The sequence below is a fragment of the Rousettus aegyptiacus genome, unplaced genomic scaffold (assembly GCF_014176215.1).
Source record: "Rousettus aegyptiacus isolate mRouAeg1 unplaced genomic scaffold, mRouAeg1.p scaffold_m13_p_2, whole genome shotgun sequence".
Lineage (NCBI taxonomy): Eukaryota > Metazoa > Chordata > Mammalia > Chiroptera > Pteropodidae > Rousettus > Rousettus aegyptiacus.
The window spans coordinates 134,285,925-134,298,820 of NW_023416295.1; the positions used below are offsets into that span (position 1 = coordinate 134,285,925).

The following is a 12,896-nucleotide window of genomic DNA, read 5'->3' on the forward strand; positions in this document are numbered from 1 at the left end:
AAAACCTTATTCTAAATAAATTCATCTCAATCTGCATAGGAGAGTGGCAATGGGAAGTGTTAATTAACACAGAAATCGCAGTTTTAACACTCCATTGATATAGAACGTTTCCAAAATGAGGAGCTTTAAAGTCGCATTGTAGTTAAAAGAACTTTTAATTACACACACACACACACACTTGCGCGCGCGCTTTCTTCACCTGTCCAGTCTTTACTTAGGAGACTGTTAATAAACTGTAAAATATTCACATTTCCAGCGGAAAAACAGAGTAACTATAATCCTAAGTAATTCAGTGTTCTCATCCCAGTCTCAACACAAACACATTTGGTTAGAACTTGGTGGTGTCTTTTCTTCCCAGATTTTGTATCCAACCGTCATTTGTCATTTTACCAAACTCCAACTAAGATCGTCTTCTTTTGATCAAAACGTGTTAGTCTATTTCTTCTTCAGTGATTCTTTAATTTTTTGATGGAGGAAGAACTTATTTTGTCAAGAACTTAAAGATACTTTTTGTATTTTTGAATGCTTTGGCAGGATTTCTTTTGCCAGAGTCCTTTCATGTACGCATATTGCATTCACATTGTTCCTGCTGTTGGCTCCTATGGGACTGGCAGAGATGAAACTGCCACATATACACAGAATTGCCTTTCTGTTATGACCAAGATCACCTGAGTGATAGAACGGGAGCATAGGTTCAAGCACAGGTGGAGGACTCAGATGCCTTCCAGGCTAAACAAGTATGGTCAAAGGATAAGTAAGAAAGGTTAAAGTCAAGTCGAAGACAGTGACCAGAGGAGTGTGAGGGGACCTTAAGAGGACATACCAGGGGGTGAAATGATATAAATTTTATTTGTAAAAAAACAAAACAAAACAAAAAACCACTATTGGGTTTCCCATTTAACATGACTAGGTGACCAACTTGTTTGCATTCCTTTCCCAGACTCTTAAAATGACAGTGAAGAAATAAAAAAGGTAAGAAACCACAAAGAAATCCTGAGAGGAGATACTAGCAGAGAACAGTTTTAAGATAAAGCTGGGAAGACAAAGTAAAGTGGAAGAAAGTAACTTACTTCTTCAAATGGAGGAAATTACAACCTTTGGAAGACAGGAGTTGGGAGTACCAACACTAAACAGTCGAAATTACCAGTATTTTCCTTTCCCACAGCCAGGAGACTCAGTCTGAACTTACTCTTCAAAGAGTCCCCTGTGAAACTTAACCTGAGAGGCTCCACATGTAAGGGAATATACATTGGCACAATTTTGGATGGGGATGAGGGTGAGTGGTGGCTGAAAACATCTAAGTCTCCTTCTGAACTCTGGAAACAAGGCTCCACCCTAATTCAGACCACTAAATCAAATCTTATTGAAAAGTGACCGGAAATGAATTACTGGAAACAGAAAAATTTTTAAAAGGTCTCCAAAACTCATTTCCTTTACCTTAAACAAAAAAAAAAATAGGGGTCACATTTAATATGTAAACAGCCCACTCTTTAAGGGTAACTTTTCGTCAGTACGACAACAGCCTCAGTTACACTTGTGGCTTTCTCTGATAACTACAGCCCTTCCAGGACACTACCGAGTAAATTCACTTTCCCTGGATGCCCGAGGGGTCCTGAAGAAGTGACATCAACGCCAGAGAGCCAGGGTTCGCCCAATAGGTGGAACACAGAGCGCCCTACCAAAGCGAGCGTCTCCGGCCCTCCTTGCGGGCGCCCAGGCGATTTCGCACCCTGGGGGGCTGCGCGGGCTCCAGAGCTAGGGCTGCGGCCCGGCCCAGCCACTGGGAGAGGGACAAGCGACCGGGTTCACGTAGCCTCCACGCCCACCTCCTCCCACTACGCGTTCCCTCCCTTTGCCAAAGCTCGCACTCTCGGGGCTGCCCTTATTGTTGGCCGCGTCTGTCACTTTGTGGGCCGAGTGACATGAATGGATGAGCTGGACACACCTTCCAGCCTTCTAGACGAAGAAGAAAAAAACCCGTCCCATCTGCATAGAAAGCGGGAGGGACGCCCCCGGCGCCCCCGGAGCTTACGCCGCGGGCCCGGGAAACGCACGGCTTCCCCCTCCCACATTCACTCCTCCCATCCTTTAAAAAGACGACCGACCCAAATAAATAATACCGTTCCAAGCCTGCCGGCGTCCTCGGTGCCCCGTCTTCCTTTCCCGGGCGCGCGAGTGCGGGCGGGCACGACACCATGCTCCCCAGCGCCGTGGCGGCCCACGCGGGCGCGTACTGGGACGTGGTGGCTTCCTCCGCGCTCCTCAACTTCCCCGCAGCGCCGGGCTTTGGCAACCTGGGCAAGAGTTTCCTGATCGAGAACTTGCTGCGGGCCGGGGGCGCCCCGCCGCCGGGGCTGCAGCCGCCCCCGCCCCACGGCCCGGCAGCCGCTTTAGCCACCGCCACCGCCACCGCCGCCGCGGGCGCGCAGGTCCGGCCCTTGCCTGCCAACCCCGTTCCCCTGAAGCTGTGCCCTGCGGCCGAGCAAGCCAGTCCGGGCGGGGCGCCCTACGGCACGCGGTGGGCTTTTCAAGTGCTCAGCCCCTCAGCGGATGACGCAAGGCTGCCGGGCCGCCCTACGGCGGACCGAGACTGTACCTTCCAGCCTTCAGCCCCAGGTGAGCCCGCTCTCCCCTCCCCAGCCGCGCCCCGCGCCTCCTGGCCCGGAATCTGGGCGCGCTGGCGACGCGCACTTCGTGGAGGGCGCTCTGGCTCCCATGCGCAGGAATCCCCTCTGGCCTGGAACCTTCCTGAACGTCTTGAGTTTTAGTGGAGGTGCCACTTCGTGGGTAAGGAGGGAACCACCAGTAATGGATCTCCGCCCGCATCCCCTATCACCAGACTCCTCTCTGTCCCTCCTTTTCAACAAGTGGTAGGGCTACCTTCATTTTCAGGCCTTTCTAGAGATACCCCGAAGTCACCTTGTTAGCCGGAAAGGGCAGCCCCAGTCTCTCCATCTCTGAGCTCGCTGGACCAGTTTATGGGATTTCCTAAATTCAGCATTTCTGTCCCGGAGGCTCCCGGGAAAGTTCTTGGCAAGGAGAGCTTCGCGCCGTCCGCTTTGGGGGCTTTTGCCTCTTAAACTGCTGCAACGGTCGGGGCCCTTCAAGAACGCGCTCAAAGATCTTTGGAAGGAGAGTTGGGCAAAGTTTTGGCTTTCTCCACTCTCACATTTTGGATCGATCGCGAAAGCGCAAGGAAATCGAGGCCGACTTTTTTTTCGTGCTGAGTTGAAACAGCTGAATTGGCATCCGGAGTAGGAAATTCATCAATAAATAGGATTTACCAAAAGAAGGGCAGTTTGGATTTGTTTTAATTCACACATAAAACCTAAGTGATGTGAGTGGGAAGCTGATGCGGACAGTTTAGTCAAATATTAGCTAAAGGTTATGGAGGGGCAACCGAAATTGTCATTGAAAAGGTGGAAAAGGCTCTTAGAGACTCAGAAACTGTGATCCAGTTGGATTAAATTTTTTATCTGCGTCCTTAGACGATCTTAAGTCATTCTTTTAATCCCGGTGGGTTTGTCCACAATGACTAATAGACGCTTTTTCAGCAAATTCCATTGTCCCAGTAAACTGCCGGATCAAATTTATTGCTAATGGCTTTATAGAATTTAACATGTTTAGAATCTGTCCTCGTCTTTCAGTTTGAAATTGCTACTAACAGAATGGAACAAGTATAATTATATGACCATTGGTCTCATTCACATAGTGTAAAACGTAAATTCTAGGAAGCCTTTTTGCAGCCAGGGAGAGAAACAAATATAGTTAAAGCAAAGCGTATATGCCTTGGAAATTTGGGCCACTCTGTTCTTTTTGAAGTAGTAGGAAAATTTGAAACATACAAAGCCACTTCACATAGGCAGTATTAGTAAATAATTAATGTTGTCGCATAAAAATAACATTTTCAAGAAAATTTAGTGATTTGAATAACTTTTGGTGGTTTGGCATTGTGCCCTTAGAAATTATTTTTCAAGGATTCTTATATTGCTCCTGATCATGATTGGCTACTCAACAATGGAAAGTTACTTAATTTTAACCTTTGTTGATTTTACAGATTAAATTTAAATAAACCAAAATGCTAGTCAAATGCAGATATTTCAATAACTTTGAAACATAATTTTGGATACCTATTCATTTTATTCAAAATGTTGTAATTATTGGGTAAAGGTTTCTTAACTACTTAAAAAAAATTTTCAAGAACATGTTCATTTTTGTTCACATATTAAAGTGTCAAAATGCAAAAATCATTTTTTGGAATAATTAAGAGTATAGGAATTTATATTTCCCTTTTAAAAGTTCTAATATAGTTTAAGCATATATTTTTTCCTAATCTTTTGTCCAGTCTTCACTGAAGATTTAATATTCTCCTAGGTTAATTTTTATTGGAATAAATGACCTTTTATTTCAAAAAGTCATTCTGTAAAGAGAGCATTTAGTTTTTGAAACTAGAAAAATATCTTAAGAAAATTAAAGCCCTGTAAGTTTGTGCCCACAACCATGCTGCTTAAAGTCAGTGTTTACATTAATTTATTTTCATATTTTGACAAAGAATGTAGTTTTATGAACATTGCTCGGTTTTATTTAAATGATTAATTCTTACCTTACCAAATGTTACAGGAATCTTTTTATACTGTGTAAAATTATTAAGTTATAATGAGTGCTGAAAATGTTAGCTATCACCTGAAAATTAGATGGGGATGAAATAGTGATTATGTTCTGTAGAGAGTATAAGGGAGATAGAAAACTACTGTTTGCAGAAAGATAACGACGTCTCTGAAATGGCATTGAACAACCAGTTTTGATCCTTTAGACACTAACTGAGGAGTGGATGACAAAATAGGATTTTTAATCATTTCAGTGTATTGAGTACCCACTTTTTCACAACCTTCATTTGTTGAGTGCTCCAGTCTAAACGTTGAATAAGAAAACTGCAGAATTCTTTTTAAGTGCATTGGTGAAATACAGCACCGTTTAACTAGGGGATGCATTTCCGCTTCATTATTTTTGTTACCCGCTATTAATTGTACAATATATTTCATTCATTCAGCAAATGCTTACTGACTGTCCCGCATGTATGAGGCTCTGCGCTAGGCCATTGGGATAATCAGTGAACAAATAAGATGACTGTCTCTGCCCCAGTGGTGGCATCTTCTGTACTGCTTTGTGGTTTACCAAGCATTTTTTAAATTGTTGGTTGCTTTAATACTCATAATAGGCCATTTTTTTCTATAGTGATTATTTCACTTCCTAGTTTTGTTTTTGTCTGAAATAGTTTAAACATCTGTGAACTTGTGAAAGAGAAAAAAATTGCCCTACATCTTCATATTCCTTAAATTAGTCTTTCATCAAATATAAGGAACTAATTAGAGATAATGGGATAACCAATTACACGTATCACAATAATAAATCAGATTGTGATTTTGTATCTGAACCTATAAAAGAAATTGACCTTTCCATTTCTTTATTTCATTATGTATCTGAAAAGTGGTGACAGTTAAACAGTAACACAGATTTATTTACAAATGATGGATGAAAGTATAGCTGCCAATGCTTTGCCCCTGAAAACTGGCAAGTATTTGAGTATTTACTGTAAGAAAAGGAATAGTCCATAGCTATATGTTGTTGCCTAGTTCTTTATGTAGATTAGTTTTAAAACTTTTCTTTAAAACTCAAAGGACATTCCTCAGGGTTTGAGAGGGACAGACACATTTAGTGCAATAGTAGGTAATAAGAAGGTTCACCTCTAGGGGTTGTATCTGAAAATAAATAAATAAATAAAGACATATTATTGTTTATTGATAGAAAACAGGAGGTTTTGTAAGTAAATCCTAAACATCTGCCATCCTTCCCCAGAGGTTTGTAAATGACATTATTTGGCAAATACTGTGCTAGATTAAAACATTTATGTTTTTGTATGTAAAGAGAGTCTTAAAATGTAAAAAGTTGAAAAATTTAAATTAATTTTGGTTATTCCGCCAATTATCTTCAAAATAAGTGGAACAAATACCATTGCATTTTAATAACATTTGTTATTTTAAACGTTTTAGACAATGGTTGACATAAAGATAATTTCCTGAATATAATTTACTGATTATTAAATCTACTCCTTGTCCTGCCTATAAAAGGATTAGAAAGCAAATGTTTATTCTGGATTGGTGATTTGAACTGTCCTTTATTTTAAAGCAATTTTATCGAGTAAGTTGTACTGTATAATTCAGAAATGGAACCATAGTATTTTGTTCCTGGCACCCTATTAGGATGTTTTCTTACCATTATTACTGAATGTGCAATCTAGTTTTCCTTTCCACTTCTCAGTCCTAGTTATTGCTTACCGATTATTCCTAAACTGTCTTAAATTTATGTTTTGTGCTCCAATTGGTAGTTTTTTCCGCTTTCACTGAGATACACTGAAAGTGTGAAATAAAATAACTTCCCTTACATTTTAGGCATGTGGGGGAGGGAGGAAAAGATGGATCTGTGCTCCAAGTGAGAATTCTGGTTCAGGTGAAGACTCTGTGATCTTATTTATTAAGCCAGAGTTTGTCCTCTATTTTTACTAATACAATGCTCTAGATTTGTATTGACAAATCAAAAATTACAAAATCTTGACTGTTGATGATGCTGACCCAGAACCAGCACAAAGAGAATGGGAATCCAGAAGAGAATAATGGATGAGACCCATTCATGTAGTTCCTTGCTCAGGCCATCACCCCAACCATCCTTTGCTGGAATTTTTAGATACTACCTCACCATATTCTTACTACATCTGAATAGTTTTTATAATCTGCTTATCAAATCTTTAGATTTATATTAACATTAATAGCTTTTATGTAGTTCATGAAGAATCAGCTTTGAACAAATTGTTAAATGGTCTATAAATTAATAAACTCCAGGTTTAAGTAGAAGTTCTTGCAGTGAAGAGAATCAATAAAGCTAATAGACAGTCCCTTTACTTCTGGTACTGAATGAGTAAGCCATTCTTTACAAAATAATGTCTGAGTTGGAATTACAACAGTGTAGCAATTAATGTGCATTTAATTTGCTTCTGACTTTTGCACCTAGCCTTCTCTCAGCCCCTAACATATGCTTCTCTACTTTGCTTTAACAATAAGGAATCTCAATCTGTTAACATGTATTGAAGTTATTGAGGTTTAACAATAAAACAGGAGTAAATCCAGCAGACATGTAGAAACGTTTGAGAAGTTTCCCCTTGACTCTTATTCACTTTAGGAATTTGAAGGTTATTTTAAGAGGCACAAAGGTTTGAATGCCGAGAAATTGCATATCAATTTATGCAGAAATAAACGTACGACTCCAAGACTTCAGGGTGACATACAGGAAGTCAAAAGATGCCATATCAGGTGGGCAATTTAAAAGGATCGTCAACAGTGATTTTATCGATGTTTGTTGGCCATAAATGTGGCTCAGATGTTAGAACCAGACTGTGCATTAGACTCTATTGTATTTCTCTTTGTGCCACCTCCTACCTGTTCTTGTGCCCACCAGAAGAAGTCTCTTTTTGCTTAAAGAAGACATTATATGGTTGGTTTTGTTGCTGAACAATGGTAGAAATGGCAGCAACTTGGCAGTAAGTGAAGGAGCAACATAGGTAATAGATGTGTTTATAAAATACTTTGAGATTCTCTGCTATGAAAGTTTTTACAGAACTGAAATGTTATCTTTATAATATTTAAACAAACGCCCTTATATTAGGATGAGGGGATTGTAAATACTTTATTAACTCACCAAACCTACTTTCCACTACCCTATTTCTGTTGATACTGTCCATACCTTTAGAATTCATTTTATTATGTCTTTTGAGGGGACTTGCTTTGTAGATCTTAATACAATGTTTGTCCACTTAATCTTAGGTTAACAGAGGCTCTAAAAGTTTCTTAAATACAGTGATTTTTTTTTCTCATTGTGAAGGTACACAATTTTTAAATCAGTTAAATAACTTTAAGTTTTCATTTAAGTATGCCTGGAATTTTTCAGGAATAAAAAGGCAAATTGTAAAAAGAAACTATGATTTTTATCTAGGAATGCTTGTTAGAATCCCTATTTAAGACTTCATTAGATCATGCTTTGTTTTACACTCTCTTAGTAAAAAATTGGATTTTTGCCTTAATGTGTATTATACTTACCAGACCCTTGTATATTTTATTCCAAAACATTTTATTTTACTTTCAGTAATGTTTCCACTTTTAATGAAATCTCTCCCTTTCATTCTTTTTAGCCTCCAGTCAATACTTGATTTGGCAATGCTGTGTTCATCACTTTATACAAAGTTACAGTACTGATTTCATTTTTAATAGTGTTCATTTTGTCAACCAGCTATTTGGAATATTTCAGGGGCACTTTTTTTGTGAGTTTTGTGAACAGTAAACTTAAGGCACTAAAATTCTCTCTGAAGTCAAAGATCAAAAACCCTCTGTAAGTTTTGACTTTTGTTTCAGAACCAAAGCATCTAGAAAAAGGAAAGAAAAAATTTTTTCAAGTCTTTTTCTATATATTGCTGAATATTCAATTGCCTTCTTGTTTATAAATATTCCAAAGATAAACTAGGTTTTTCACTTTTCTTACATATATTCAGGCACTGTTCCATAACATTAATTGTATTAATTCGAAATGACTGAGAGATAGAATAGTTTATATATTTCTACCAGTCCTCTTGAGAAGACTCAAACTTTTTTGTTCTTTAAAACGTTAAATCTGTAATGCTTCTTATAATATGTGAAAGAGTTAGTAAGCTATCCTTAGAGAAGATTTATGTACATTAAAAAAGAATAGAAATAATGACTGCTGGCAAGTTTTTTAATGGACTAACCTAGGGCTGGATTGAGTTTAAGTGTGTTGAACCAATTCTAAAGTTATATTGGTTCGGAAACCAAAAGACAATCTGATTCTTTAAAGCGGGAACAGAGTCACTCCTGTTTACTTACATATTTCCTGTAGTTGCTTTCACAGTACAAATTAATCATATGACCTGCAAAGCCTAATGTATTTACTTTCTGACACTTATGATAAAAGTTTGCAAACATTTTTTCCAAAGCATAAACGGCACATTGGGTAAATTTCAAAATATTGTATAGTTTTCTAAGCTGGTTTTAGCAGTGCTGCTATAATTTTAAAACCTAGATTCAAGTCTAAGATCTTTATATTACTGATTATATCATCCTAAATAATTTAAGTAATATCCTTGAGTCTCTGTTTCCTCATTTCAAAATGAGAATAGATGTTAGGATCAGCATTTGACTTTCAAACCCATATCTCAAAAGTCCGTTGATAACATACAGGGAAAATGTGAAAGACTCCTTTCCATCATCTCACCATAAGTAAAATATTGGTAAAAGAGGTATTGCTGTATAAGAAACCATCTCAAAACATTGAGTCTTAAAGGAACAATTTTTTATTTTCTCTCTCATTTTTGTGGGTTGGGCTCAACAGGGTGGTTCTCACGTGGAATCTCATTGCAGTTAGATATTAGCTGGGGCTACAGTTATCTGGAAGCTCAACTGCGTTGGATATTTAAGATGGCTACTCACCTGGCTGACAGCGATGCTGCCTGCTGACTGAGTGCTCGACAAGAGCTATTCCAACATCCTCAATTGGACTTTTTAAGGGTTTTGGGCTTCTTATAGCATGATGCCTGGCTTCTGAAAGGGAGATTTCATTCCAAGAAACCCAGAGAGTAACTCAAGGCTTCTTATCACCTAGCCTTAGAAGTTCCCGAATGTCACTTCTTTGGTATTCCTTGGTCAAGCAAGGCAGCAAGACCACCTCAAGTATAAGAGAATGCAAAATAGACCCCACCTTTCAGTGGGAGGAGTGCCAAATAATTTGCAGCTATTTAAAATCTGCCACCAGGTGAAATCAGGATAGCCATCTTCAGACAAAGTTCCTACCAGATCTGTCTCCTGCTGGCATATACCAATGCAGGAATTAATTACATGGAGTGATATATCTGGGAGCTCATGGAGCCTTTATTAAGGCTTCTAAAGTTTCAAGAACTATAGGTATTATTCTGTTACATTATTCTCTTCTGTGACATCAACTTTACAAAAAAAAGGAGAAAGGTTGTTCCTCAGATTTAGCTCATTTTGTTCAGAGTTGTCTAATGGAGACTGTGAGAGGAGGCAGCAGAGATAGTGACTTCCTTTGATTATTATAATGAACTAGGGTTCTAGTTTGAGGAGAAGCCAATGCCTACCCACCTGTTAGCATTGTAAGGATATAGGATAAGATGCTAGTGGGAGTGTCCAAATAAATGATTATCGTTACCTATTGCCACAGCATATTATTACTGCAATAGGATCCTTCCATTTACTGCCCCCACCCCTTATTCCGCCTCATCTCATCTACTACTGCTAGGTGAAATTATCCAAAATAGAGCTTTGGTCATATCACCAAGCTACTCAGGAAAGCCTTAATTATCCCACTTGACTATCAGGTCAAGTAAAAATATTTAGTTTGTCCTTCAAAACCTTCATTTCTTCAGCTTCATTTAGCTCCTCCAACCACATTGCTTAATGTTCACTCCCTTGGCCTTGTCCCAGCAGCCAGAGTGGTCTCCTTAACCTGCCCCGAGTGTCACCACCATCCTTGCCCTCTTTCCTTTTGTTCATGCCACCCCTCCTTCCTAGAATGCCTACTTTCTCTTCTTTTACCATTCCAAATGCCGTCCAACTCAAGGTCCAGATTTAGATGTCTTTCCTGCTTCAAGCTTTTGACAAAGCCTTTCTAACAACATTCTTTCCTTTTTACTTGCTTCTGTGTTTTAGCGGAAGTTTGGACCAAGCTGTTTCTTTTTATGTGTTGTCTTTTTTTGTTTGTTTTAGAGTTGATCTAAAATTATATGATAGGAGTAAAGGCTGCATGTCAGGCATTGTTTTGCGTTCCTTTTGGTGGTCTCATCCTGGCTATACATTGTAATCACCTGTGCAGCTTTTGAAAAAATATTATGCTAGGGGTCCCACTCCTAGCCAGCCTGATTTACTCCATTTAGTGTCGGGCCCAGGCATCTGTATCTTTGAAAAGCACTCTAAATAATTCTAACGTGTATTAAGGTTAAGAAGCGCTCATTAGGGAAACACGTAGAATGAATTTTTTCAGATCTCATCTCTTTCTTGGGCAATGCCTCATATTCGACAGAACAACCTTAAATTAGGAGAACAGAGAAATGTAAATTCATTTCTTTGACCAGCAGATTCAAATATGTGCGTTAAAGAACATTAAAAAATAGAAACCCTTCCAGGAATGGAAACTATCCATTTTCATCCTTTTAGTTCCAACGCATAGTGCATTATGTGGCACTCAATAGATACGCAGTACATATTATTTGCACAGAATTGAAAGAATCAACCAAGTAGACATTGCACATGATGCATCTTCTCATGAGCTGTGCCAGAACATGACCTTTGTTTTTCTGAAATACTTGAGGCAAAAAACAAACAAACAAACAAAAACAAAAATAAACAAACAACCAAACACAAAAACACCAATATCTGATAAGCAGAACAGTAAAGGATGAATTTACTTAACTTGCTTTCCCTTGCGATGGAAGGCAAGTTTGCATGCGGAGCACATAAATGAATTATTTCTAGGTTGTGTGATAAAATAAATAGTACATCATTAGATAATTGATATTTCTTAAGTCTTACTACTCAAAACAGATGGTTGCCATTTATCACAGTCTCATTTTTGGGTCTCGTTCCACTCCAGATAGTCTGTTCAGTTGTGTATTATTTTCAGGTCAGAAGTTTAGATTTCTTTATTCCCAGTGTCCATGTACCCAGCACTTGAAGGAGGTCAGTAAAACCATCCTTTTGAAATTATTTAATTCCCTGGGATTCTTTCCTTGAGGTATTTTTGACCCTTTGGTGCCTTAGTAAGACATCTTGGAACCTTTTCTCATTTCTCATCTTTCTTACGTGTCTGCTTAAACAGCGTAACATTGCAGTGGGCTCCTGAAATTTATTTGAAGGTTTTATTAGTGGTCTTTAGTATTCTTTCTTTGAGATGTCAGCTCAAGTCAGTACCGCAGTTTGCATTGACAATAAAAAGAATGGCATTTCGCCCCATTTAGATACCCGTTGTTCATCAAGGAAGAAGAATAAAAATAACAAAAACAATTACAAAATTTATTGCTTTCTTTTTAGAGAACAGAATTTTGAATATAACTTTCTGTAGCCAGGCTTGTAACCGTCTTTGGCTGTGGGATACTTATATCACAGAGCCATCCAGTTGGTTAAGTTTAAAAAAAATCAGGCCAGTTCATCATTAAGTTGTCTCTAAGTTCACATCTTAATTAAACATTCAAAATAATAGAGGCTTTGATTGTGTTTACAGAAAGGTCAGAACATTTTATTAAGCAGTTTATGAAGTTTTTTGTGAATAAGTGATTTTAGTCATTTGGATTCAGATAGTTTAGTTACAAAATTTTAAGTCATTTGTTTATAACTTGTAACAATTTCACACAGAAACTGGAAGTTAGATTTGTTGGCAGGATACAAAATTTGGAGTGTTCTGAAATGTTGTACCAAGAAAACTTAACATGCTGTGGAAACTGACAGTGTGTATTTTTTCCATAGAAAAACCCATTTGTTTTTCTGGAAAGCTTGAAAATGTATCCATTTTCTGGGCTCCAGCCTTTTTGAATAACTGGCCATTTCTGTGCATGACATCCTTATCCGTCATGGCTAATAACAATTACGATGAAACATTGATGTTTCCATTGTCCTTTTTAAAAAAAAAATTACTAAAAGCAGTCATCATCATATCATGCCCATTTGAGGTTGAATGTTAATGAATAAATGAGATAGCACGTGCTAAATTTATAGCTAGTCCAAAGCCTGGCATATAGTAGGCGTTCCTTAAATATCATTATCTAAGTA

At 38.4% G+C, this 12,896-nt stretch overlaps 1 protein-coding gene across 1 annotated transcript in view; it reads left to right on the plus strand.

The window, feature by feature from the left end:
- Nucleotides 1–2,126: 2,126 nt before the first annotated feature.
- Nucleotides 2,127–12,896, plus strand: part of DBX2 (developing brain homeobox 2) — a 36,403-nt gene continuing 25,633 nt past the window's right edge. The window contains exon 1 of the mRNA XM_016146449.2: nucleotides 2,127–2,616. Coding sequence (XP_016001935.1) covers nucleotides 2,196–2,616 — 421 coding nt within the window. The 5' untranslated portion in view covers nucleotides 2,127–2,195. The remainder of the gene's footprint in view (nucleotides 2,617–12,896) is intronic.